At 37.9% G+C, this 26,885-nt stretch overlaps 1 protein-coding gene across 12 annotated transcripts in view; it reads right to left on the bottom strand.

Annotated features, from left to right (window-relative positions):
- Positions 1-26,885, bottom strand: part of nrxn3b (neurexin 3b) — a 317,541-nt gene that overhangs the window by 110,626 nt on the left and 180,030 nt on the right. Inside the window, exon 1 of one of the 12 annotated variants that reach the window (XM_051138801.1) lies at positions 5,268-6,196. The exons of 10 other annotated variants lie outside the window; for them this stretch is intronic. In XM_051138801.1, the coding sequence (XP_050994758.1) occupies positions 5,268-5,502 (235 nt within the window). In that variant the 5' untranslated portion in view covers positions 5,503-6,196. Of the gene's footprint in view, positions 1-5,267; positions 6,197-26,885 lie in introns of those variants that run through there. One more of the 12 variants, XM_051138800.1, reaches the window with a different exon arrangement.

Genomic DNA, 26,885 nt, shown 5'->3' on the forward strand with positions numbered 1-26,885 from the left:
GTTTAAACGAAGCACTAGTCACTAAATCTGCCAAAGTTTGTAGCATCAAATCTTTACAGCAGACTCAAACTACTGGTCTATAGTCAAAAGCCAAGCAACTCCTCAACTGTTAGTTTATCTTTAAACCTGCACTAAAAATACATTTCCACTTTTTTATTATGGTGATTGTTAAATACGAGGCAATCATATTTATTACATATGGGTTATTCAAAAAAATATTTGGATACAAACATCTGCTAAGTTGTGTGGTGAATGATGACCTACTTGTCTCAGTCAAAATGTTTTTAGTGGCCCAGTACATACAGTAAATACTGTATCTATCAAACAGCTTTCAGACGAATTTCAATTCAATAATAATTGACGCCCGCCTTCCTCTCGCCAATTCCTCAAAGCAAATATGGCATCTGTCAACAGAAACACTGCCCAGTTTCTAGTACCAATACCCTGACCAAACATTATCTTCAAATACTGTATAATTGTGCCAACTGTATAATTGTGTACATGTAAATCCATGGTTGTAAAATGTGTGATTATTATATCTGGCTCAAAATGGAGATTTTTTTTTTTTTATGTCCAGGAAATGATCATTAATTAATGTATTCATTTATTTATTTATTTAATTTTTTTAGACAGAAAGAAAATATGTCACCACTTTCTACTAATTTCTGTTGTGTTGTCTTTACAACCGTATTGCACGTCACTCAGATCTTCCTGTTTAAGTGGGTGGTTCTTGGCCAGAATAATTTGCAGACAAGATGTGGAACAGACTCTTTGGAACAGACCGACGTTCAAAAGTCTGGCAATGTGAGACTACACACACCTCCATTCATGAAGGCGCAAGCAGTCATCTTGTGTCTTTTGAAGTAGATGGATTTTTGTAACAAGAATTACACACAATGCAATCTGAACTGCTTTCTTGCTGCTCTTGAAGTTTCCTTTCACTTTAAACCTCTGACTAACCTCAGGTGACAATAAGTCACATCCTGCAGCAATCCATGTCTTACCCAGACATGGACAAGCTTTAAATAATAACATATAGTCCCTTAGGTGCTACTAAAAACAAACATGATATCTTTTCTCTCTCTCTCTCTTTTTTTCGGATGCACTTGGTGCGTGATTTATAGGCATGTCATGTAATACTATATGAACATTACATTTCGGGATGCAATGTTTTTGATGTCACAATACTCAGGAAAATCCACGCAGTGTTACAAATTTGTTATCCGAACTGACGCAATGAAAATGTAGTGTTAGCTTGAATAAAGCTCAAGAGTTCCTGATGAGATCACAGCTGAAGCAGAAGAAAGTTTTGAAAGCTCTCTAGTCTTATCAAGTTCTGTTTCTTTGTTGAGCCTTAAATAGCTCTCCATAAAAGCGCTCAATGTGAAGGCATTTGATCAGCTGCATGGATAGCATAAGAAGCAGGACGTATTTCTGCAGGGTGTAAGGGATTTTTGAACATCCAAGACAGAATTTGCATCATGGATGGGGCAGTGATCAGCAGGGGTGTGTTCTAATGAATAAACATCACTTTTCAGATAATTATGAGACATTTTTGACTGTTCTCTTTTCAGCTCACAAGCGTAATTATATAGGATTGTAATAGCAATTAGTTAGTGATGACTCTGATGTCCAGGGTATTTAGTGACTGCCAAACCACTATCTGACAGTTGTTTTCCAAGATGCAAAAGAATTACAGAGTAGTAGTGTTCTGAATGATACGCAGAGATAGACAGAGAGACAGAGACAAACAGAGAGATAGATATATAGAGAGAGAGACAGACAGAGAGAGAGAGAGAGAGAGAGAGATGAACAGACAGGAAATGGCAGCCCTTGTTTGACTTGTGTTAACTGCATTCTCATCATGCAGACAGGCAGCTGTGTTCAGGTCTGTCTTTGCTGAGATAAAGACTGAATCAGAGAGATGACAAAAAAAAACAAAAAAAAACAAACAAACAAACTAAAATAACCTCTATAATTAAGCAGCAAAAACAAAGGCGGTCATTGATTTGCTGTCTAAGGCCAAAATGGAGGGCACAGAAATGGAGTGTGTGTGTGCGTTTGAATGTGTATGCGCTCTCTCCAAATAAGAACTCCAAATCATGGAGTCTTTTTCATTTAACTTGCTCTCCAGTTTAAAACAATTCTGTCCACAGCAGCAGCTTGCTTCTAATGTTTAATGTTTTATGTTCATTTTTTTTTAGTCCTGCAAAGACACATAAGTACAAGATATTATGGATAATATTCCTGTAAGTAAAAAGGTAAGAAATTGAAAAATGTGGAAAAAACGATAGATTATACCAGCTGGACTCACTGATAAAAACTACGGCTAAAATTATGGCAGAGATAATTAAAGGGGTTATAAAAGGATTATGCCTTTATTATTATTATTATTATTATTATTTTGTACTGTTCTCTGAGGTCCCCTTATAACTAATGGACTCATTTCTGTCCTGTCTGACCCCTTTCATTGGTTTGAATAGGCGTGGCGGCATGGCGTGGCGTGTTGTCTAGTTTCAATCTTTCGGACAATCCTGCGTCAAATTGTGCCTTGTTAGTAAACCAATCTGTAGTATGAAGTGAACAGATCAGAAAGAAGGCAATGCAAAGACTGTGTTTTTCCACAGCTTGGCACTGCACAGCATCTTGTTGTCTTCGAAGCCATCTGTACCGTTTGATTTCTGCTTAGACCTGTGTTTGCTTCTCTCGTTATTTACACTACACGCATGAATCGGTGGATGGGGCTAGTGTGGGCTTTAATCACACAACGTCATAAAGTGGCACATTCCACAACCTATTCTATTTAGACTAAAGAGAAAGTTCTGTGTTCTGAAACTTGCAGGATGTTTTTATAGTACAATGACCTCTTATATGTCAAAAGATCAAGGGAATTTTGATTTCTCAGTTCATGATCCCTTAAAACAATCTATTGCAATTTACTTATATTATGCATTTTGCAGTAATAATACCTAAACATTCTTAAAGCCACATCAAAAACAAAAAAATGTTTAGTCTATGGCTTTTAGTCCATGTATTTGAATCCATCTTGGTAATTTACTTTTAAAAGAAAAAAATAGCATATATAAATATATAAACCTTTCATGTTTTTTTTATTTTTTTATTATTATTTTATTTTTATTTTTTTTATCTTCTGGGAAAACAAATAAAAAATTCTGCGTTAGTTTCGTTTGTTTGTTTGTTTTTTTGCTCTCTAGATTCAGACTGCACACCTCCCAATAACATCTGGCTGTGACCAGCATATACAAAGTTAAGTAGCAGATGTAACTAAACTCTACTGGATAAAGCACAATCACAAAAAAGGACAATTCTTTTGATATGCCCCACCTAGACGTTCTGTTTCAACAGTAAATGCTTTAACACATAAAATAAAGCTTGCTAAATTGCATCAGATGTATGCTTAAAAAGAATAGGTTGAGGAAAATAAACAATTCAAGATATATTACCTGAACGTTTTAGTATTTGTAAATGTAATTTCATTGCTAGGCTAATTAATCTTTTATCAGGGATGCTCATATTGTATTTCTTTACTAAAAACAGACAAAAACACTAAGAATTTTTATTATTATTATTATTATTATTAGCACCGTCCACATACAAGCTGTGTTCTTAAGTATAATCTGTATCTTTCCAAAAGCAGTAACAGAATGACCAGTGACTTTCTTTCTTTCTTTCTTTCTTTCTTTCTTTCTTTCTTTCTTTCTTCCTTTCTTTGTGTGTGTGTGTTTATGTGTAGTGGGTCTGTCTCCTGACAGTGTCTTTTTCATTTTCAACCCTGGCAGAGCTCAGCATCCCATCCCAGAGGACAGAAGAGGTCTTCAAACAGGGAAGTGAAAGAGAAAGTGAGAAAAAAGCAGTTTCCTTTTCTCAATCCCAATCACTGTTGCTTCACTGAAATCCTAACTCTAACACAGCTGAGCAGTCTAAGCCCCATTCTTTAAACACACATACACTTTCCCCACCTAGACCAAGGTTTATAGTTTTGCATGTCACAGTCATTTTGTATTTTATATATATGTTTTCAAATAAATTTTGAATTTCTGGTTTTAGTTTCAGAAAGGTTTTACTTAATACATTTTACAGTTTAATCTCTATGTTAAAATACTTTACTGTATCCCTGCTTAATGTACAGTCACTGGTAAATACACATCAACAAACGTGAAACAAATGACTCTAGAAAAACAGGACAATGTTTAATAGCTCCACAGTGCTAACTATTTTTGGAAAATAAGCCTACAGATGATTTACTTATATTGTAGGTGCCTCTGCATATTAAGGTAGCTTAAGAGGGGGAAAACACACACACACACACACACACACATTACAAACGTGTGTTTACTTAATTTTTAAGCACTGCTTTCAGTTATGTTTTTATTTATTTATTCATTCATTCATTTTTTAAATAATTACTTTAGTTTGCAGTGATAACCTAATGATATGCAATATGTACTTCCCTAATTACATGTCTGCACATGACCGGATATCCAGTTGCATCCTGACGCAAGATACATCTACAAGGATTTCTTACGGAGTGTCACAGAGTGCTCTGGTGACTTTGAAGGACTGTGGACCCCAGGCCATCATGATGTATCATGATGTCAAAATGTGAAAGGACATGCTTAAAAACTTCTAAAACTAAGAAGGAATGCAATACACTGGTGCCTGAAAACAAAGTCCACAAGACACGCATATGAAGTTGAGTTGGAAACACTTCCCCAAAACATAAAAAAATTGTCCGTTTGGGTGAAGGAAGTCAGAATCCACACACAAACACACACACACACACACAGACACACAGATGGAGGAAGAAGGACAGGGACAGAGGGGTAGAATCTCATTAGGTCTGGAATGTGTGAGTGTGTGTGAGTGGTGACGACCTGACAGAATCAGATTAGTGATGCACACACTCTCTCCTCCTGTCACCCCCATCTGCTGTAGCACTGCCGACAGGAGCGTGGGGAAAAACTCTCTGAACTACGTAAATGGAGTCAAGTTCAATAACCAGCATCATTTGCACTTCAATTACAAATCCATGCACATACAAACACACTGGACACACTGGCACCCCAACACATTCACACTCACACATGATATGCAAATATAAAAAACTGAAGTCCTCTCCCAAGTAAACTTATCAGCCAGTAAAGTTAATTGTTCAGGATTATGAGACCTCTGTCATATTTCTGTTTCTGAGAACTGTCAAATATCTGAAACAACTCAAAGCCTGGTGGACGAAGGGAGAAACTCACCATGGCCACCTCGCAGGGGGGCGGGGGAGCGGTAGATGGCAACGGGAGGTGGGTGATGCCGGGCTCCTGCCGGGTGATGGTGGTGCTGGGTCTCAGAATGTGAGAATGTGGAGGACGAGAGGACGACAGTGTTATCAGGGTTTGAGCCCCATGCAATGCCAAACATGCACCCTATGGCCAGTGGTAGCATGGGGGCAAGCCACAGGGAGTATCGGGTCTCAAAGTGGGGGCGCATGGTTATCGCCCCCTCCTCACTGCAGGAGTGGACAGCTTTCAGCAGGTGGAAAGGAAAGAGAAACAGGTGAGCAGAACCTGATGTCCGTTAAGATCCCATGGTAGGGAATGCAAACACTCTCTTTGATGGAAATCCAGAGCAAAATCCTAGGACAAGACTCTTTTTCCACTGGCGAAGAAACAGGAGTCCTGAGAGAGCTCACAAATATAGTTATTCCTCAGTTCCAGCAGATGTTATTTATCAGCTGCTCCTCTGAGATGCAGAATCGGAGTGCCATGTATCCCCGGTTGACCCAGCTCACCTTTGAAGGAGAAAGAGCGAGGCAGGGAGTCAACGGGTGGCGACTGGCAACCTGCGCCGCTGCTTTGGAGCATCTGTCTCGTGACCACACTCCGATTGGTGCTGCCCTTCTTCTCTGAGGCAAAGAGGCGCTCACTGACTCTCCCCAACGCTGTGTCCGCTCACACGGCTAATGAAGCAAAAGTCTTGACTGAGATCCGAGCCCCCCTTCCAACACTCACTGAGCAAGAAACAGAGACAGAACAGAGACTCTCCAGCAGAGAGGATAGAGACAGAAGCTGGCAGAGAGGAGAGAGAAAGGAGCGAGGGGGGGATCGATGGGGGAGGCTCGACTCAGGTGAAACTAAGCGGAGACGATGGGATGGATGTGGAAGAGGAGGTGGGAGTTGCTCAGATCTGGGCCAGCCCTATGCAAATCGCTCCACAGCACTGAGCAAATCAGGAGGGCTGGCTGCCTCTGCAGAGGAGTGAGCTGCCTTCGAGTCACGAGGAGGAGAGAACACGCAAGAGAGGGAGCTGCAAATGACAGCGGGAAGAAGCCAGAGAGCGAGTAGAGTGTGAGAGCGAGCGATAGAGTGCAAGGAAAGTGAGAGAACCCGGGAGAAAGTGAGAGATGCCTTTCAGGCAGCGATAGAATCAAATTTCTTGCAGCAGGTTGGTGATAAGGATGTCATCTGAGCTGAGAGATCTGCTCCATGTTTCGAATGGGGCTAACAGCCCACAGTGATGATGAGAGAGATTCATAATACGTATAATGTTTCACAAATCTTGAGCTTATACAAACAGATACAGATTTTTGGCCCAATGCAAACAAATGTTGTGTCTTCAGCAGACAATCATCTAGGAAGGATCATATTTATGTGTTGAGAGCACTAGAACTCAGCTTGTATGATTTTGTGTACTGTTGATGAAGAATAGCTGTAAAACTTCTCCAAAATATAACTCATTTAGTTCGTTTAAGAGCTGACACGATTGTACAACCAGTTTCCACTACATTTCATCACATCGTTATCTGAGACAATAATGATAAAGATAAAATACATAGATAATTCATTAACTCTACAAATTAAGTGCATTTTTTTATTTTCTTGCAGTATTGTGAGAGAAATATAAAGAAATTGAAGAAACAAAGAGATATAGAAACTGCCTAATGCATCTATTTTTATGACAAAAATAACTTGAATTACACAATAAGTGTAAGTTCTTAGCTTATACAGTAGCTGTAAGCATCAACTTAACAGGAGGACAAAAAAAAACCTTTTAGCTCTCATGTGAGAAAAAAAAAATAACTAAGGATTTTTTTAAAATAAACGTTTGTCTTAGTCCAGTGATTTCCAATTAGTGATATGTGTACACCAGGAGAATTTAAACATGTTCCAAGGCACTTGGAAAGATTTGGATTTTGCTTTGTTCAACTTTTAAGTCTGCTACCTGCCAATCATAATTTTTATAAAACAAGTAAATATGACAGTCTACTCATTCTTTAACACTTGATAAAGAATCTCTTATTAAAATGGGTGCTCAGATTTTGCAAGGCACCAAAGCACATTTCAAACATTTCTCATACACATTTCTTTCAAAAATAAATTATACTTTTCCTATGTCAGCATATCAGTCAAACAACAGTCATCTAGCATGTCTTTTTACTTATCAATATATGTATATATACCTTTTTGATTGTTAGATCTACATGTCATTTTTGTTTGTTTTTTCACATCACAGAATTGTACAACATCTGTGTTAATTATGATTTGAAGATGACGTGTTGAACATTGATTACTTCCACTCCATTAATTTACTAATAAATACCCCCACCATTTTTCAAAACAACCTTTTTGCAAAAGATTTGCAATGTGGATTTTACCAAAACGAACTGTGTAAAATTGCTTAAACCGAAAACACATCTAACTCATCATCGTTTCAATCTGTCACCTCCCACGCTCTAAAACATCAATGAACATCCTCTTTTTAGAGGATCATCACAAGAGATTTGAGCCTCTTTTTCGGTGTGTGTGGTGGAGATTAGTCTTGTTTACTCATTGTGCTCATGTAACATGAGCAACAGAACCGGAGAGGAAATGAACGCAGCCACATGAGGTCACAGTGACCCGTCCCAAACAAAAAGCGGGTACATCTTCAACCTTATTTCATCTTAATTATCATTCTTGTTTTGCTAATGCAAAATTTAGCCAAAGCTCTACACAACAACCTTGGCATATTTTTGGCTTGCAAACTGATACACTTCTCAGCATAACCTTCATTAATTTGAATGATAATTTATTCATAGTTATCACTTATTAATTGGAATGTCTGGTGTGTCAAAATTTGATTCTAAAAAGAATTTGAGACCAAATTCCATAAAACACCTGCAAACATTGTCAGGTATTCACTAATTGATTAAAAAGCATCTGAAGCACACAATTACTCACTGCCCGACCATTTAAATGGTCCTCGTGCTCCCAAACCTTTTTCATAATTCACCTTCAGCAGTCTGGTAATGAGAAATTCATTTTCTTCACAGGAGGGAAGGATGTGGTCTGCCTTAATGAGACTGACACTGCAGGTCTGCTGCAAACCTGTTTTACTACTGTTTCTCAGACCCTTAGCACTGGTACAGACCAACACAACATTTTCACATGACAGTTCTCTATGATGACTCTCTTATTTTATCCTGTTCTCTTTTATCCTCACATCGTGTCCTCCCCTCATGTTTCTCCTCTCATTTTCTACTTCCCTCCCCCTACTCATGGCACCCATCTCCTCTCATGTCTTTCCTAATCTCCCCTAATGCCTGTCCTCTCTTCTACACCCCCCCCATGCCTTACAACTCTCCTTACTTACGTTATCTCCTTTCCTTTCCTTTCCTTTCCTTTCCTTTCCTTTCCTTTCCTTTCCTTTCCTTTCCTTTCCTTGCCCTTGCCCTTTCTTTCCTTTTCTTTCCTTTCCTAACCCCTCTTGTCATGTCTCTCCCCTTTTCTCCTCATGACTCTTCTGCTCCTAATGTATTTCCTCTCCTCTCCTCTCCTCTCCTCTCCTCTCCTCTCCTCTCCTCTCCTCTCCTCTCCTCTCCTCTCCTCTCCGCTGTTTCTATTCTCCCCTAATGCCTGTCCTCTTATCATGACTCTCTTCTGTTCCTAATGTCTTGTCTCTTCTCATAAAATTGTGTGTTTTGGCCAATGCGAAGTACTACTCGCTCTTACTACTGTTTTTGATGTGTTCGCTCCTATTAAAGAATAAAAACAAATTCCATAAAACACCATGTGATAAAAAAATACTAGTAGAAACATATTGTTTTTGATCATTCACAAGTTTTAAAGGAGAACTCCATTTCCAGAACAACAATTTGCAAATAATTTACTCACCCCCTTGTCATCCATGATTTTGATGTCTTTCTTTCTTCAGTCGTAAAGAAATTATGTTTTTTTCCCCATATAATGGACTGATATGGTGCCCCGATTTTGAACTTCCAAAATGCAGTTTAAATCCGGCTTCAAACGATCCCAAATATGGTTGTAAACAATCCCAGCCGAACAAGAAGGGTCTTATCTAGCATAACGATCGGTTATTTTAATAAAAATATTACAATTAATATACTTTTTAATGCTAAACGCTCGTCTTGTCTTACTCTGCCTGGACTGTTTTGTTCCTGTTCATGACAGGGTATGTCGAAAAACTCCCATCTCATGTTCTCCCTCGACTTCAAAATCGTCCTATATCACTGTTTTACCTTTTACCAAGGGTGTTTGATCTTTTTTGCATGTTCACTTTCCAAAGACTGGGTCGGAACTTCTGCAATGATGTAGGATGATTTTTAAATGATTTTTTAAGTTGAGGGAGAAAATACGGTCGGCGTTTTTTGACATACCCTAACTGTCTTGATTCAAAATACACAGAGTTCAAGGACTGCAAGGCAAGACGAGCGTTTGAGAATAAAAAGTATTAAAACTGTATTTTTTTAATGTAAATAACTGATCGTTTCACTAGATAAGACCCTTCTTCCTCGGCTGGGATAGTTTACAACCACATTTGGGATCGTTTGAAGCCGCATTTAAACTGCATTTTGGAAGTTCAAAATCAGGGCACCACAGCAGTCCATTATATGGAGAAAAATCCTGAAATGTTTTCCTCAAAAAACACAATTTCTTTACGACTGAAGAAAGAAAGACATGAACATCGTGGATGACAAGGGGGTGAGTAAATTGTTTGCAAACTGTTGTTCTGGAAGTGGAGTTCTCCTTTAAATGACCTCTTTGTTATAATTTTGAGTTTCAATCAATATTTAATTATTATTAAGTAAGTTGAAGAATAAATTATTTCCTCAAGAATACTACAAGAAATTTGTGTAGCAATATTTGAAACTACCTGTATCTTATCATTTATAAAATATACTTAACTGGTTTTGTTGTTTTTTTCTGGGCTTTGCTTGTTTTCCAAAATATCTGCCTGCTGTATGAGGGACAGGTGATAATGTCCTGGAATGTGGGGGTATCAGTGCTATTAGCATGATAAGTAAGGGGCACAATACGCTATCAGACAGTATTGTGTGAATTCAATGAAATGTGTGAATTCTGTGGAACTGGTGAATTCTTTAAAATATGTTTGATTAGGATTGATTGGCATTGAAATTATTTAGTATAGAAAATAATCAGTTTTTTTTTTGTCGTCCAAAATGGGAACAGTGACTGAGATGATACAAGTTATGAAAATTTTACATACAAGTGATAAAAGTTCTAAAGTCAAGTGATGAAAGTTTTCATTGAGTTCATCAGGTTATGTAAATATAATCTGAGCATATATTTTTATAATAAATTATTTCTTATCTAATAAACTTATTGTATCATTATTATGTGATTATAATTGTATATATTCATACAGGCCACTGAAATAACGTTACAAAAGCATTACACCCTCAAATGAACCTTTAGATGTCCTCTACATTTGTTCAGATAGTAAGTAAAAACACTAAAATTCTGCTACCCAAGAGCCAGCGTTGCAATATTACAATATTTCCCTAAAAACTTACAAAAATGTCAAAAATGTAAAACATTTATATATATATATTATATATTTGGGTCTTTGTAGTTTTAAATAAAGACAAAAAAAATCCCTTTTATATATAAAAATAATATAGAAAAAATGGCAGTAAAAGACAAGGTTTAGTGTTCCATCACTGCTGTTCCATACATTTATAAGATTTCGAAGCACTCACACAGAACATGATAATCAATTGTTTTTGTAGAAGTCACAATATTTGTAATGAAATTTGTAAACAAGGCTCATTTTCTCCAGATGGCTCATTAGGTCTTCTTGGGAACAAACAAAACTCTGTCCTGTCTTTTTCCAGAAAAGTGAGAGAACAGCTGAATAGATGATTCCTGACTCTGAAGATAGTGTGCCATTAGTGTGTTTCACTTGTGGCAGTGAGGGTCCCTCTTTCTGTGGCTCTGAGGACCGCTTAAAGCACTGGTGTTAAATAAAAATCAATCTCAGAGGAGTCTCAGAGCAAACCCATAGCCTGCCGATTCAATTTGACTCCCAGCTGAAAAGTCTCTCAGCCCTCAATTTGCATTCATGCACTCTAAATGACTGTGATTTCTGTCAGCGTGTGATGCGTGTTGTTCATTTTTGTGTAGGTTTTTGAGGGAAATTTGTACTGTAGCGTCTTATGCAGTAAATCTATTCAGGTTTGATTATACCAATGTTTGGGGCAGTGTGCTGTGTAAGTGCCTGTTCTTCTAAATAAGTTAGGAAATTAAAATAAAACTTTCGATAAAATCCATATTTCTATCATTAATCCATGGAAAAGTATCCTGCAGACACCTCAAAAGCTGAACACAACATAACTGTGTAAAAAAAGAATAACAACAAAACAACAATGCTATGCCCGTTAAAATTGTAGTTTATGATTGTTTCAGTTCACAATCCTGTCCAATTCCAATACGCCTGAATTACTAATTTCTAAAATCACTTGGAAGGCATATGGTTTCTCTTTGAGCTGTTCATGCTTCACATCAGTGTAGATTTTAATATTAACAAAGTATATTTACAAAGCAAACTGCAGGTTTTAATTATCATAATTGGCACCTTTTGTTTTTAAATGTTTACTGTTAGAATCACATTTCAATAGCATAGTCAGAAAAAAAAAAAGAAAACTCCTTGTAAAGAGGTTTGCTGATCTATGCTGATGAGGAGCAAAATGCTGCCACATATTAAAGCCCTGAAGAAGTGAAAAAAGCTAATATATATATATATATATATATATATATATATACATATATATTAAATAATAACAATGTGTCTTCTCTGAAATATAAATTATATATATAGGGTTCTTTTACATTGGCTTCAAGGTAACTATCTGCAACACCACAACATTGTACACTCACAAACACACCACTTTATCATCAAAACACATTTTATATCCACACTGCTAATCCTTACAGTGCAGCTCACTGCATTTTAGCTTTACTAACACACAGCCCTTTTAACTGGGAAAATGACAGCTGCAGAAAGAGACAGAAAGCAATAAAGAGGGAAAAGAACATAACAGAGCCAATGTGTGTTGATAAAAAGCTAAAAGGTTGAAAAAAAAGCATAATAATCAGTTTGCTGATATGATAGAATTGACATCATTAAGAAAAGATGACAGTGATTCTGACAGAATTCATAGATATCTTGTTTCTGTGTATGTAAAAATGTATCAGGGTTGGGCAAAGTTTTAAATTTCACTCTCAGTGTGTATTTAAATTGAGTTGGCTCTGCAAAATGTTGAACTGAATATTTGAATTGGAATGACAAGAAGAATAAGTTATTTTAATTTAATTTAAAAGAAATTCGAGAGTCAGGCAACATAAATTAACTAAATTAATATTTTTCTCAGCTGACAATTTTTTTTCATAGGCTATGTAATGTCAAAAAAGGGGAAAGCATTCAAAAAAGGTTTAATCTTCAAATGACCAAACTTTAGTTTCAGATAAATTTCAAAATATAAACACTGACATTAAAATGTATATGTATTAATTATATCATATAGTATAATAAATACATTTTGAAGCATTCAGGAAAATTCTGATTGTTTTTTTTTTTTGTTTTTGTTTTTTTTTTTTACCATGGTCCACCACACTTTTCTACTATTTAATATGTCTATTTCAATGTTTTAAACCCTTGTATGACATCATACACAATATGTTTCTAGTCTCACTTTATCCTGGAGATGGTATATTATTAATTTATTCTTTGTAATCCATTCAAATTTGCATTTATATTATGCTCAGTAAAAGTGGTTTTAGCACATTTCAACCACTAAATATTTTCTTTTAACTTCCATGTTCTCTAATCAGCTACTTTACATTGAGTTACAAGGTTGTGGATGATTGTCCTGATATAACTTGGTACATTAAATTTATCTGGAGGGGAAAAAAAGAAAGAAGATTTTCCCCCCTTTTGTTTAACATTTAGTTCCAGTGATTTAATAATAAGATATTTAAAGAAATATTATCATAATAATAATAAAGAATAATTGTATGAGTTATATAAGGCATGTTTTTTGTGCATTGTACAGTAAAGATTATTTCACAGTAGCTTCAAAACATACAGAATCAATGATTCAAACTCCAAAAATGAGGCAAATACAAATTCTGCTATAAAGCAGCTGTTGCAAGATAATAGTGTCATTATGCAGCTCAGATCAGTTCAGTGTTGTTTTTATCTGAATACAGTTACAAAAACATATAATTGCTGCACATACACATACAGATATTGGCTTTGCTGTAATCCTTAACCCTGTGGGGTCGAAGACCACACCGATGCGGTCTGTAATGTTTTTTCTTGATGACCACGAAACTAAAAATACTCTGTCATTTTTGATCGTACAGATAAGAAAAAGGAATCCTTTGACATTGCAAAGTGTCTACTCTTATTTGTGTATTGCCATAATAACATCAACACAATGTGCTTTCGTAAAATAAAGAAAACAAAAAGGGTGCGCTCTCTGCCGTCTTGGTCTCTGTCATCATAAGTAAAACAACCTGAACCTTAGCGAATACTTGCCTCACAAGATGAAGTAATTCATATGAAACCAATGAGTGATACAGTTTTTCCTGTCTGAGCTTATTTCTAATGTGACGCCCACAAGCCGATCACGCTATTGACATTATAAATATCCACGTGGGATACACAAACCTGTAAACACCCTCATCACCTTCGTAAACAAAGATGCGCTGAGATGAATAAACCAAAATTTACCTGAGAAGAAAAACGTGATGCAACGAGCGGCTTGATCCAGTGGAAGATCTCATTTTGATGAGTAAGATTACTTGCGATAGTTGTTATTGTGTTATTGTGGTGTAACTTGTACACATTTTACTAGTTAGATTTTTCCCAAAATATAATTTCTGACTGCATGTATGGAATCAAGTGAAACATTTTAAAATATGCGTCATTTCATTGCATCTAAATGTCTTACAATGCCAGGATGTTTTTTTTTAAATGTTCTATAAAATATAAAACCACAAGATATCAAAGTAATGTGAGTGTCAACACTGTAACACTATATGAATGTTAGAGTCTAAGAAGGTGTGTTACTGTTTAAGTCTCTGTCTTTAGTGTGCTCAGTATTTTTTATTTTTTTTTACCTTCACTGTGTATACAGTGCAAACAGAAAATCATCATACCCTGTGAAAACCTTTACCTTTACCTTTTTTTTTTGAGCTACAGGTACACATTATAACCTTCATCATTAAAGTAAAAATATAATTTAAAAAAACTCTGGAGGATTATTAAAAAAATAATCAGTGAAATGCCTGGTTTGGTAAAGTGATCAGCCCCTGATCAGACCTGAGTATGCCATTATAAAATTGCTCAGGTGCAAGCATTCAACTTCCAGACTAAACACCAGGCTAATTGTTAAGAGAAGGCTACAAAAAATTTTCAAAGGCTTTAGCTATCCTGTCCTGTTCAGAGCATCATTAAGAAGTGGAAAATGTATGGCACCATTGCCTAAATCAGGCCATCCATCCATATGCGGCATTATGTTGTGGGGGTGTTCCTCTTCAGCTGGGACTGGGCGAATGGTCAGGATTGAAGTGAAAATGGATGTGTTTTATAGCCTTATTTCAGTGACTTAAAATGTTAGTTTTTCTCAAAAACAATAACATGTACATTCATGCTGCTCACATATTATTGTAGCAAAGGTTGTGCTGATTACTTTAGCCATTAATATGTTTGTAAGATACTTCAAAAAAAAAAAAAAAAAAAAAAAAAAATTCTCAGTGCATGTCAAAACTTCTTCAGGGCCCCAAAATCCCCAGAGGGTTAATGTGTATATGGAAACATGATTATTAATTGTTATTAGGTGAGTAATTCATACTGAAAAATGGAATGTATTCTGAAAAGCAAGATTTACATCAGCTTAATGAGCAACAGTATGAATTTATTTGAACTGGAATTAAATGCATTATGAATTCAATTCTGAACAGCGCACAACCCATCTCTGTGTGTGAATTTGATTTTTGATAATGTTCAGCACCACGGACAGCATCCACCAATTTTGTGTTTACTGGTAGTGATTTGCAGGCCGCATTTTTACCGTAATCTCATGTTGTGCTTGTAAAAGATGAATCTAATGTTGTATGGGTTGTGAAAGAGGGTGGCCACTGTCTGATATCACAGCTTAGCTAACAGCATTAAATATAAATGATTCATAAAATCAAAACTGACAGAATCAATTGAAAGAGGAATGTGTGTTTGGAGGATTAAAATTGCATCACAGACATCACTTATGGATGAATGCTTGCACTCCCACCTTTCAAAAAAGAGTATAACAGAAGAGACAGATGTGGACATCATAAAGATGTGAAGACACACTCATCTGCTTGTGTGCTCAAATAGAGGCTATATATTCCGGTTTTGCATTCATATACCATCAGTCTGTAGCTAGATGTTAGTGGTCAGTGCTGTTAATATATGACTTATATGATTTATAAAAAACAACCTTTAATCTTTCAGTCTTCATTTTGCACTAATGATTTTAGCCAAAAGGAAAATGTGTTAAAATGCTCTCAACCCTCATTAAATGAATATTGAAGTTTTTCTTAATTGCTAAAACACATTTCCTGAAACCTATTACACCTTTTTTCAATTGTATAACCCTCAAACTTTCAAGGGAAAATCAAACACCCAAATCAAAACTGTATCGCATATAATGTAATTCAGACCTTGCCTTCAACTAGCTCATAAAACCATCAAAAACACACTGAACGTTAATTAAAACCACATATCAATATAACCATAGCCATATAGCCATTTTTTCTTTCTTTTTTCACAGCATTACAAACTTGTAATATCATAAAACAAGGTTTTTCAGGGAATTTGTGTTTAGCTAAAAATGACCTGAAAGAGGAGTAGTGTTTAAAGATTTAAAGTGTTCTTTAGGGAAAACAGAGCTATGGTTTATGATATTTGGTTAATGGAATGGAATGTATTTTATTGTCTAAACAAATGAGAAAAAGTGTAAGAAGATCAAGAATGTTGCATGACAGCTTTAGAGTTAACAACAGGAATATAGGAATGGTTTCTACAATGGTAAATATACCCATGTGGCAATCATTTGGTAATATATTATTTACATGTGGGAATGAAAATACAGTGTGGGATGAAAAACAATTTAAAAAGAAGTGGATTCTTCCAAATAAGCCACTCTTTCAAACTGTATAAGCCAAATCCAATAAACATTTTTAAATAAATAAATAAATAAAAACAAACAAACATATAAATAAATAAATGTGTTATTACGTGGGAAATCACAATGTCTCTTGATATACTTCATGTATATAAAATTTCTGTGAGATATTTTTTTTTTTTTTATGTAGTAATATATTGTAAGACCATGGGTCGTTCCATCCACCCCATTGTTCACCTATTGTGTGTGAACACAATAGAACATGCAGAGTGAAAAGTGAGTGGCTCCAGGCATCATTCTAGAAAAAAAGCATAGATTTAAATCGATTGTGGCAGCATCCACTGGCTGCAGAGCTACTGTGAATGTGCAGCTGTCTCCATTCAGAGCCATTACATCACAAACAGCTCTCTGGAAAATAACCAGCCCCACAAGGGCCATAATGGGGTCTCAAATGGGTTCCCATTTATTTTGCCTATTGTGTAAATGTAGCACATACGTGTCTCCACTGTACTGTGATGACTCCATAGTCCTGAAGGGAGAGCTTTAAACAGGCATGAGCTGTGACCAACAGTCAGGCAATGTTGAGAACAGGGGCACTAGAGGAGATGGACTGAGCTTTAATACGCCTGCAGTGCTCCTACTGTTTCACGTACTGAGCACTGCACATCCCACTTCACAGTAATTAGCAATTCTCTCTGTAGATCACGCACGTGATGTTTTTATTAATCACATAATTGTCGAGGAGTGATTTCTTTTCTTGTGAGTTTTCATATGTTTGATAGTTTGTTTTAAGATAACAAGCCTTATTTCTGAAATAGGGGCTAAACTGCAAAATAATTTTCTTAATCAGTATTTTGGTACTGCTTTCCAGTTAAAATTATTAAAACAACAAATCTACTTAAAGGAGAACTCCACTTCCGGGACAACAATTCACAAATAATTTACTCACCCCCTTGTCATACAAGATGTTCATGTCTTTCTGTCTTCAGTTGTAAAGAAATTGTGTTTGAGGAAAGCATTTCAGGATTTTTCTCCATATAATGGACTTCATTGGTACCCCGATTTTAAACTTCCAAAATGTAGCTTAAATGCAGCTTCAAAGGGCTCTAAACGATCCCAGCTGAGGAAGAAGGGTCTTATCTAGCGAAACGATTGGTCACAGGCTCTGGGATGCGCACTCATGTACTATTGAATCATGTCGAAAGGTCATGCGGAACGGAGGCGGAACCACAGACCCAGTGTTTACAAAGTGAACGCGCAAGAAAGCGCAAGTACATACTCTACCTTTTTGAGCCGGAGTACACAGACGATGAACTTAGACGTGATTTGTAGTAGTGATGGGAAGTTCGGATCATTTTACCGACTCGGACCTTTGAGTCTCCTTCAGCAAAATGAACAAATCTTTTTTGAGTCATTTCGTTCATTTTAGCAAAATCAGCATCACGTGACAGCCCCATAAGATGAATGAACGACTCGAAAAACCCGAAGACTCGAAACAGGTGAACTAATTCCAGTACAGAACCTAATAGGATGTCGGGGCACCAATGAAGTCTATTATATGCAGAAAAATCCTGAAATGTTTTCCTCAAAAACCATAATTTCCTTACGACTGAAGATAGAAAGACATGAACATCTTGGATGACAAGGGAGTGAGTAAATTATTTGTAAATTGTTGTTCTGGAAGTGGAGTTCTCCTTTAAGATGACTATTTTTTACACTTTTGATTTTAATATATATATATATATATATATATATATATATATTTTAAAATGACACCTGCTTTTTTTTCTGTTAAAAATTTGTTTAAATGCATTAAAAAAGAATGCCTGCTCCTATATATGGACCCACTTTAACTTTTCAAAAAAGACGAGTTATTTGTAATTTTTCTGTTATTCAAAGTGTCAAAATATCATGTGGTTTCGACCGTCCGGCCATAACTTTGGAAACGTCTTTGAAATTACCCATTTATTCAGGTTAATTTTCTGCACTATTTCGCATGATTTCCAAAGTGTTTTGTAATCCTGCATAAAATTGCAAGGCATTTGTATTAATATTTCCATCATAATATGCAAACAAACTTTGTCTGATGATTTCCATTTTATGAAATATCTTGTGGTGCGACCATCAAGAAAGTACCATTTTGGGACATTCATGTTAAAATCCATTCAAAGATATAGGACTTTGCATCATATACCAATTTGCCAATGACCCATAGAGGCATCAAGCACGTTTGTAACTCTCTTTTAAATTTGGAAAAAAATAACCTTTTTAACAGCTGGTATATAGCTACCACATTTGGATAACGTGGTAAAAAAAACAAACAAACACACAAAAAAATAATAAATATTAAGACATTTCTTTACGTATTTATTTTTATTCGAAATTTCATAGTGACCTTTTGTGGGAAGCTAGCTTGTTTTGTTTAGGTGACCAATCCTGTGCTTGTAAATTTTGACTGAATTTGAAATATCACGTGGTGTGACCAAATATCATTTGGTGTGACCACTGCAGAGTGTTTTCCATTATAGATATATGTCCCAGATTGGCAGTTTTTGTGCTTTTATGTTCAACTGATGGTTTATAAACATAAAATACTTCATTTTTAGTATCATTTGGAATAGATTTTTATGTCATTTAGGTCATTTTAGAGGGTTTACATTTAATCTTTGTACAATATGAGAAAAAATGCAAACAACTATTTTAGAGCATACAATTTTAGTTTGGTAATTATGCATTTATTAGTACTTTCATTTATTTATTTATTAATAACTATTTTAATCTATTTTACCAGATTTCACTTCCAACCAAAGTAAAACTAATGCTTGCCATAGGCAACACGTTAATTCTGACTCTGCAGTCAAGCACAAACTCCAGATTAATTTTCTACTGTAAGAAAGATGTTCATGCTGTGTGGCCCTTTAATTTGTCGTGACAGATTGCTGTAGTTTAAGCGGCACATGAACCAATCATTTCGTTATAGCAGGAAATAAACATAAATGAACATCTGGTTTCACCCGTGAAAAGATGCCAATACACATAGTTTTTCAAGTTCAAGTCCACCGACTTTAATCTACTTTCCGGACAAAAAGCATATTTGACGTTATGATTGGTCAGATCGCCTGTTAAATTCCCAGCAAAGGGTCAACTGAGCAGCCAAGATTGGGGAAATTTCAGAAATAACTGGGGCTAAAGAAATGCCTACAGTTAATGCCATGTGCTGAACTTTTCACACATGTTTCACACAATAGATTTTTAATAAAATAAGGCCTTTGCATCATTTGGAGTGACCACTCATCATTAAAATAAGAATAAAATATCTCATTTCTGTGGTTGAAATATGAATCACTGCTACAGCATGCTTAAGTGAATGGCATTTTTAAAACATTTTCATCAGTTTTGTGCAATTTACAGGAAAAATATGTCTGCAAACTACACTTAAGAAGGAAACTCTAAAATTATAAAACAAAAATATGTTATATATACATTATTTACAAAAACTCAAAATAAATGCAAATACTTTTTAAACACTTAAATTGCTGAGAACATCTAAAAAATGTTAAGCATGTTTAGGAAATGAATTAATTTGAACAAAAATCAAGGTTGCACCACATGACATTTTTTAATCATTTCTTCAAAATGAAAAAAAAAAAAAAAAAAAAAACACTAAAATCACTTTAAATTGTAATACAAATGTATGTGTACACTACATTCTTAATGTTCGAACAATTACAACAGATTTTTTTTTGTATTTTAAAATTGGCCTGTCAAAAAACCTTTTACGTCAGTGAATCTAATATTTACATTTAAGTTAAACAATTTGTTGCTTAATATCACCTCCTGGATTAATATAAAACATACTTATTTACACATAATCCAAAAACTGTTTTATATTACAAAGAAAGCCGTAATTATCTGAATTTACATATGGAATATTGATGTGAATGTTCCTCAGATAAAGCTGTCCATATCAAATCCTGCTCAAAGTAGAGTATTTTATGATCACTCACTTTAATTCAAACTCCAATCAGCACCTAAGACAGCTGTCCATACTGCAGGAACCCCTCTTTCTAGGCTTTGTCTCTCATAATCTTACCCCCCATGTCTATAGGTTTCCATTTCCAACATAAGCAGTGAAGCAGTCAGCCCAGATTCCTGCTGTTGATATCTTTTGCTCAATCAGACTACTGTGATTTATGAGTTGTGGTTGCTGTATAGACTATAAGTTCTCAAGGTTGAAAGTTTCTGGTGCCTCATTTGCACTAGGTCCCTGATATGGAGCTCCACAGGAGAATGGGAAAGAGAGCTGTTGATGAGACAAGGAAATAACCACAGGCTGTGCTTGGTCTTGGCACACAACAGGCTGACAGTCATCGCCTTTGTTTGAACCTTTAATTGAGCTTTCTGAATAAATCATTTGCAATTATTACAGCACAGCTGACCTGCTTTCACCCTTGACTAACAATCACAAAGTCATCAGCATGCAAGATCTGGGCTCTGAACTGGTTCAAGGAACGAAAACAAAAACCAGAAACGAACAAAATTTTGACAGGAATATAACCAGATACAGAAACTATATCAAATTTAATAGTTCCGAACAGAAACACTTTTTTTTAAATCACCATTAACCAGTTATAACGTTATTTTATCATTCTGTTTAGTATTTTAATTTTACATTCATTCAAATGGTCACATAACATATTTTGCAAACTTGACATTGCAGCCTTTTCATTATCAAAATAAAAAATAGCTAAAGAAATGTTACATTGCTCAGTAGTCCATAGTACAATATACGCCATTTGCCGTGACCACTGCACAGTGCCGTTAATATGTGAAGGATGATGTTTTATGTGGATAATGTGAGTGACAAATAAAGCTTACAGTTTACATAATAAGTAATATCCAGATATGTCGCAAATATGGAAACATCTGGATTCATGCTGAATGAGACAGGTAGTTTCACTTCAAACTAATTTGTTTTGGCTTGATGTTTACATGGTCTAAATACTGTTAACTTTAGAGGATTTGTTGTGGAAAGAAGGAAACTAAAATAGCCTATAGCTGTATTTATAACGTTTATATTGTTTGTAAACATTTTGCTTTATTTACCAGTATTTTAGCCTTCTGTAATGCCAAGCCAGCAGAGGGAGCCATCACCCGAATACTGACTGCGCGCTCCCTCTGCTGCTTCTACACTCACTTCCTGTTTGGGACTACTTAAGTTGTGACCATGTGCTTTCACATTGTGAAGTATTGCCAGTTTACCTGCCTTACCGAGCGTTTTCTGATTATTCTGTTTTGTTTGCACGTGTATGATTCTGCCTCGTTTTCTGACTACCGATTTCTTGGATTTCCCCGTTTGGATTGTTTGCCTGTGTGGAGTGATATCAAGGTTTGACTTTATTGCCTGGTTTCTCACTACGATTCACGGATTACCCTTGGACTGTCGAAAGAGTGGACTGCTTTTGGTTATCGACCCTCTGCCTGGTTACACGTGTATGTTTGCTGTTATTTGCAATAAACTTCCGCATATGGATTCTAACGCCGCCTCAGCGTCTCCGTTACAGAATACTTCGCCTTCCTTGAATCCAGCGGAGGTCTCCAACTTGCAAGCAGCATTCGCTTATCAAAGCGAACTATTGAAGAGTTATCAAGAACAGCTCACGAAGCTACAGTTGGTCAACGAACACCTGACGCACTACGTGCGATCTCTCCCACCTCCCATGCCTTCAATGGTAAGCTTTGCTCTCCCTAATAAGTTTGATGGTACGGCTGAGCAATGCAAGGGGTTCGTTCGTCAAGTGAAGCTGTATTTTGATTATCAACAAGATCGATTTAAATCTGAGGAGAAGAGATGTGCGTTTCTCATGACTCTGCTCACGGGAAGAGCTCTCGATTGGGCTTCAGCTGTATGGGATACCGATCCCCAATTCAAGAAATCTGTCGAATATTTTTTGCAACAAACTCATGAGGTATTCGAATATTCCGCAGGGGGCAGGGATATTTCGACCCAAATTCTTCACGCCAAGCAAGGTAACCGTACTGCAGCTGATTATGCTATTGAGTTTCGTACTTTGGCAGCCCAGAGCAGATGGAATGATGTTTCTCTTAAAGCTATCTTTTACAACAGTCTAAATATCGATCTACAAACTGAGCTCGCCTGTCGACGAGAGAATTCATTATTTTCTGAAATCGTTAACCTCACCATCAAGATCGACAATCTCATAAGGCAGACACCCAAGCAACGCACTAATAAGGGTAATCATCGCAATTCCCCGATCTGTGGTCCAGCAATGGAACAAACACCTGCCGAACCCATGCAACTTAATGCATCAAGACTGACTGAGGAGGAACGAACAAGACGTCGTCAAAATCATCTGTGTTTTTACTGCGGTGAACCAGGCCACCGTAGTATAGGATGTCCACTCAAATTCAAGACTTCCTCAGGGGTAAATATCCAAAATTTCTCTGTACTACAATACAAGTCTCTGACATTACCTGTCACCATAAGAACTGATACTCTGTCTCTTGATCTAACAGCGATGATTGACTCTGGGGCCGCACTGAATCTCATCAACAAGGACATCGTCAAGAAATATAACATCCCAACCCAACCATGCATACCACCTATCCAGATTAAAGCTATCAATGACACTCTCATCGATCACGGCATCCACTACCAAAACTGTGAAACTACAGGTTGGTCTGCTTCACCAGGAAAACATCACCTTGTATGTGGTCGACTCACCCAAGTATGAGGTCATCCTAGGATTTCCCTGGCTCTCCATCCATGATCCTGCCATCTCTTGGTTTCAAGGGGAACTAACTCACTGGTCACAATTCTGCATGAAGAACTGTTTTCCCATTCAGCCACAACCATGTCTCACCACAAGCATTGAGAGTCCGGACACACAGGTAAAGATAACCATCCCCAGTCATTATCAAGATTTATCTGAAGTTTTCAGCAAGAGTAAAGCCACACAACTCCCTCGCCCATGGGACTGTGCTATTGACTTACTGCCTAACGCCATGCCTCCCAAGAGTAGAGTTTATCCGTTGTCCAGGATGGAAGACCAGGCTATGGAGGAATACATTGAGGAGGCTCTAGATTCAGGTTTCATCCGTGCATCAACATCCCCTGCGGCAGCAGGATTCTTCTTCGTAAGCAAGAAGGATGGTGGTTTAAGGCCCTGCATCGACTACTGTGGACTCAACAACGTCACGGTAAAGTTCTGTTACCCCTTGCCTCTAGTACCCCCGGCTCTAGAACAACTGCGGGAGGCCACCATTTACACCAAACTAGACTTACGAAGTGCATACAACCTCATCAGGATCAAGGAGGGTGACGAATGGAAGACTGCATTTCTCACCACTAGGGGGCACTACGAATACCAGGTGATGCCGTACGGGTTAGCCAACGCCCCAGCTGTCTTTCAGTCCTTCATTAATGAAATCCTCAAGGAATTCATGAACAAGTTTGTGATCGCCTACATTGACGATATTTTGATATACTCCAAGACAGAAACAGAACATGTTACCCATGTGCGTGCAGTATTGTCCCGTCTACTGGAGAACCAACTTTATGTCAAGGCTGAAAAGTGTGAGTTCCACGTCCTCCAGACATCCTTTCTAGGTTATCAAGTCAGCCACCAGGGGATCAAGATGGACTCAAGCAAAGTTCAAGCAGTCACGGATTGGCCTCAACCTACTACAATCAAGGAGCTCCAAAGATTCCTGGGCTTCGCCAATTTCTACCGCCGATTCATCCGAAATTATAGCACCATTGCTGCTCCTCTTACCTCACTCCTAAAAAATAAACCCAAGAAACTCTGTTGGACCGAAGAGGCAGATCGAGCTTTCACCACACTCAAAGCAAGTTTCACTTCAGCTCCTATTCTGAAGCACCCTAACCCTGAATTACCATTTGTTGTGGAGGTGGATGCGTCAGACTGTGGAATAGGAGCCATTCTTTCTCAACGTCATGGTCAACCAGGCAAGCTTCACCCATGTGCCTTTTATTCCAGAAAACTCACCAGTGCTGAAAAGAATTACGACATGGGAAATAAAGAGTTACTGTCCATGAAAGCCGTTATCGAGGAGTGGCGGCACTGGCTAGAGGGCGCTCGTCATCCTTTCCAAGTCATCACTGACCATAAGAACCTTGAGTACATCAAAGGTGCAAAAAGACTTAACCCTCGTCAAGCTCGATGGGCCCTCTTCTTCACTCGCTTCAATTTCACAATCACTTACAGACCAGGAAGTAAAAACAGTAAGGCAGACGCTCTCTCCCGGCAACATGATCCTCCTATGGATATTCACCCACCAGAACCCATCCTTCCACCCACTGTCATTCTGGCTCCCATCTCATGGGACATCATGGAAGAGATTCAGCGCAGACATGTCCAGGTCCCACCACCACCACAATGTCCACCAAATAAACACTACGTACCTCAAGAAATGCGTCATCAAGTACTACAGTGGGTCCACACCTCTCTCAGTGCAGGTCATCCAGGTATATCACGTACTCTTCATCTGTTAAAGAACTCATTCTGGTGGCCATCAATGACCAAAGACACCACTGCATTCATCAAATCATGCCAGATCTGTGCCCAATCCAAGACCCCCAAGGAATTACCTTCAGGTTTACTTCAACCACTACCTATTCCACAACGACCCTGGTCACATCTCTCCATTGATTTCGTCACGGACCTGCCACCTTCCCATGAGTTCACAACCATTCTGGTAATCATTGACCGTTTCTCCAAATCCTGCCGTTTAATCCCATTGAAAGGTCTACCCACAGCCATGGAAACAGCCTTAGCCCTCTTCAACCATGTCTTCCGCGTCTATGGTTTACCTGAGAATATTGTAAGTGACAGAGGAACTCAGTTCACATCACAAGTCTGGAAAGCCTTCTGCAGGCAGCTCGACATTAATGTCAGCCTCACCTCAGGTTACCATCCTCAGAGTAATGGCCAAGTGGAAAGATTAAATCAGGAGATCGGTCAATATCTACGCACCTATTGCAGTCGAGAACAGCATAGATGGTCAGAGTTTCTCCCCTGGGCAGAGTATGCCCAAAATTCACTCACCCATTCCTCTACAGGCCTCACCCCCTTTCAGTGCATCCTGGGGTTTCAGCCTCCCATGTTCCCGTGGTCAGGTGAACCTTCTTCGGTTCCGGCTGTCGACGACTGTGTTAAGCGTAGTGAGAGGGTGTGGGACAGTGCCCATGTGCGTCTCCAGCGGGCTGTACGGAATCAGGAGATCCAAGCCAACAGACGCCGCCTTCCACACCCTCCCTACCAACCTGGACAGCGGGTCTGGCTCTCTACAAGGGACATCAAGCTGCGGCTGCCCAGCAGGAAGCTCAGCCCAAGGTATGTAGGCCCATTCAAAATTCTTAAAAGAATTAATGAAGTAACCTACCAGCTTGAGCTTCCTCCTAACTACCGTATCTCTCCCTCCTTCCATGTGTCTCTTCTCAAACCGGTCCACCCGGAGGCTGACCCCGGCCAGATGGCCCCAGAACCGCCGCCACCCCTGGATGTAGACGGCTTGCCTGCCTATCAGGTAAAGGAGTTACTGGACTCTCGGCGTAGAGGGGGTCAGCTCCAATATTTGGTGGACTGGGAGGGCTATGGACCTGAGGAGAGGTCATGGGTAGCCGCCAGCGACATTCTGGATCCGTCTCTCACGGAGGAGTTCCACCGAGCCAGACCCGACCGTCCGGCACCACGACCACGGGGACGTCCTCGCCGAGCTCCAGGAGTCGCTCCTAGAGGGAGAGGTTCTGTAATGCCAAGCCAGCAGAGGGAGCCATCACCCGAATACTGACTGCGCGCTCCCTCTGTTGCTTCTACACTCACTTCCTGTTTGGGACTACTTAAGTTGTGACCATGTGCTTTCACATTGCGAAGTATTGCCAGTTTACCTGCCTTACCGAGCGTTTTCTGATTATTCTGTTTTGTTTGCACATGTATGATTCTGCCTCGTTTTCTGACTACCGATTTCTTGGATTTCCCCGTTTGGATTGTTTGCCTGTGTGGAGTGATATCAAGGTTTGACTTTATTGCCTGGTTTCTCACTACGATTCACGGATTACCCTTGGACTGTCGAAAGAGTGGACTGCTTTTGGTTATCGACCCTCTGCCTGGTTACACGTGTATGTTTGCTGTTATTTGCAATAAACTTCCGCATATGGATTCTAATGCCGCCTCAGCGTCTCCGTTACACCTACATTATTTCTGAATGTTATAATAAAATGTGACATATAGCCTATGCAACTTATATTTTTTTTATTCTCAAATAGTGCTGTCAAAATTAGCACATTAACACAGGCGATTAATTTTTTCAGTTTAATGCGTTAAAAATATTTAACACAGGGGCGGAGCCACACCACTCACAA

Source organism: Labeo rohita, chromosome 20, assembly GCF_022985175.1.
Source record: "Labeo rohita strain BAU-BD-2019 chromosome 20, IGBB_LRoh.1.0, whole genome shotgun sequence".
Classification (NCBI taxonomy): Eukaryota; Metazoa; Chordata; class Actinopteri; order Cypriniformes; family Cyprinidae; genus Labeo; species Labeo rohita.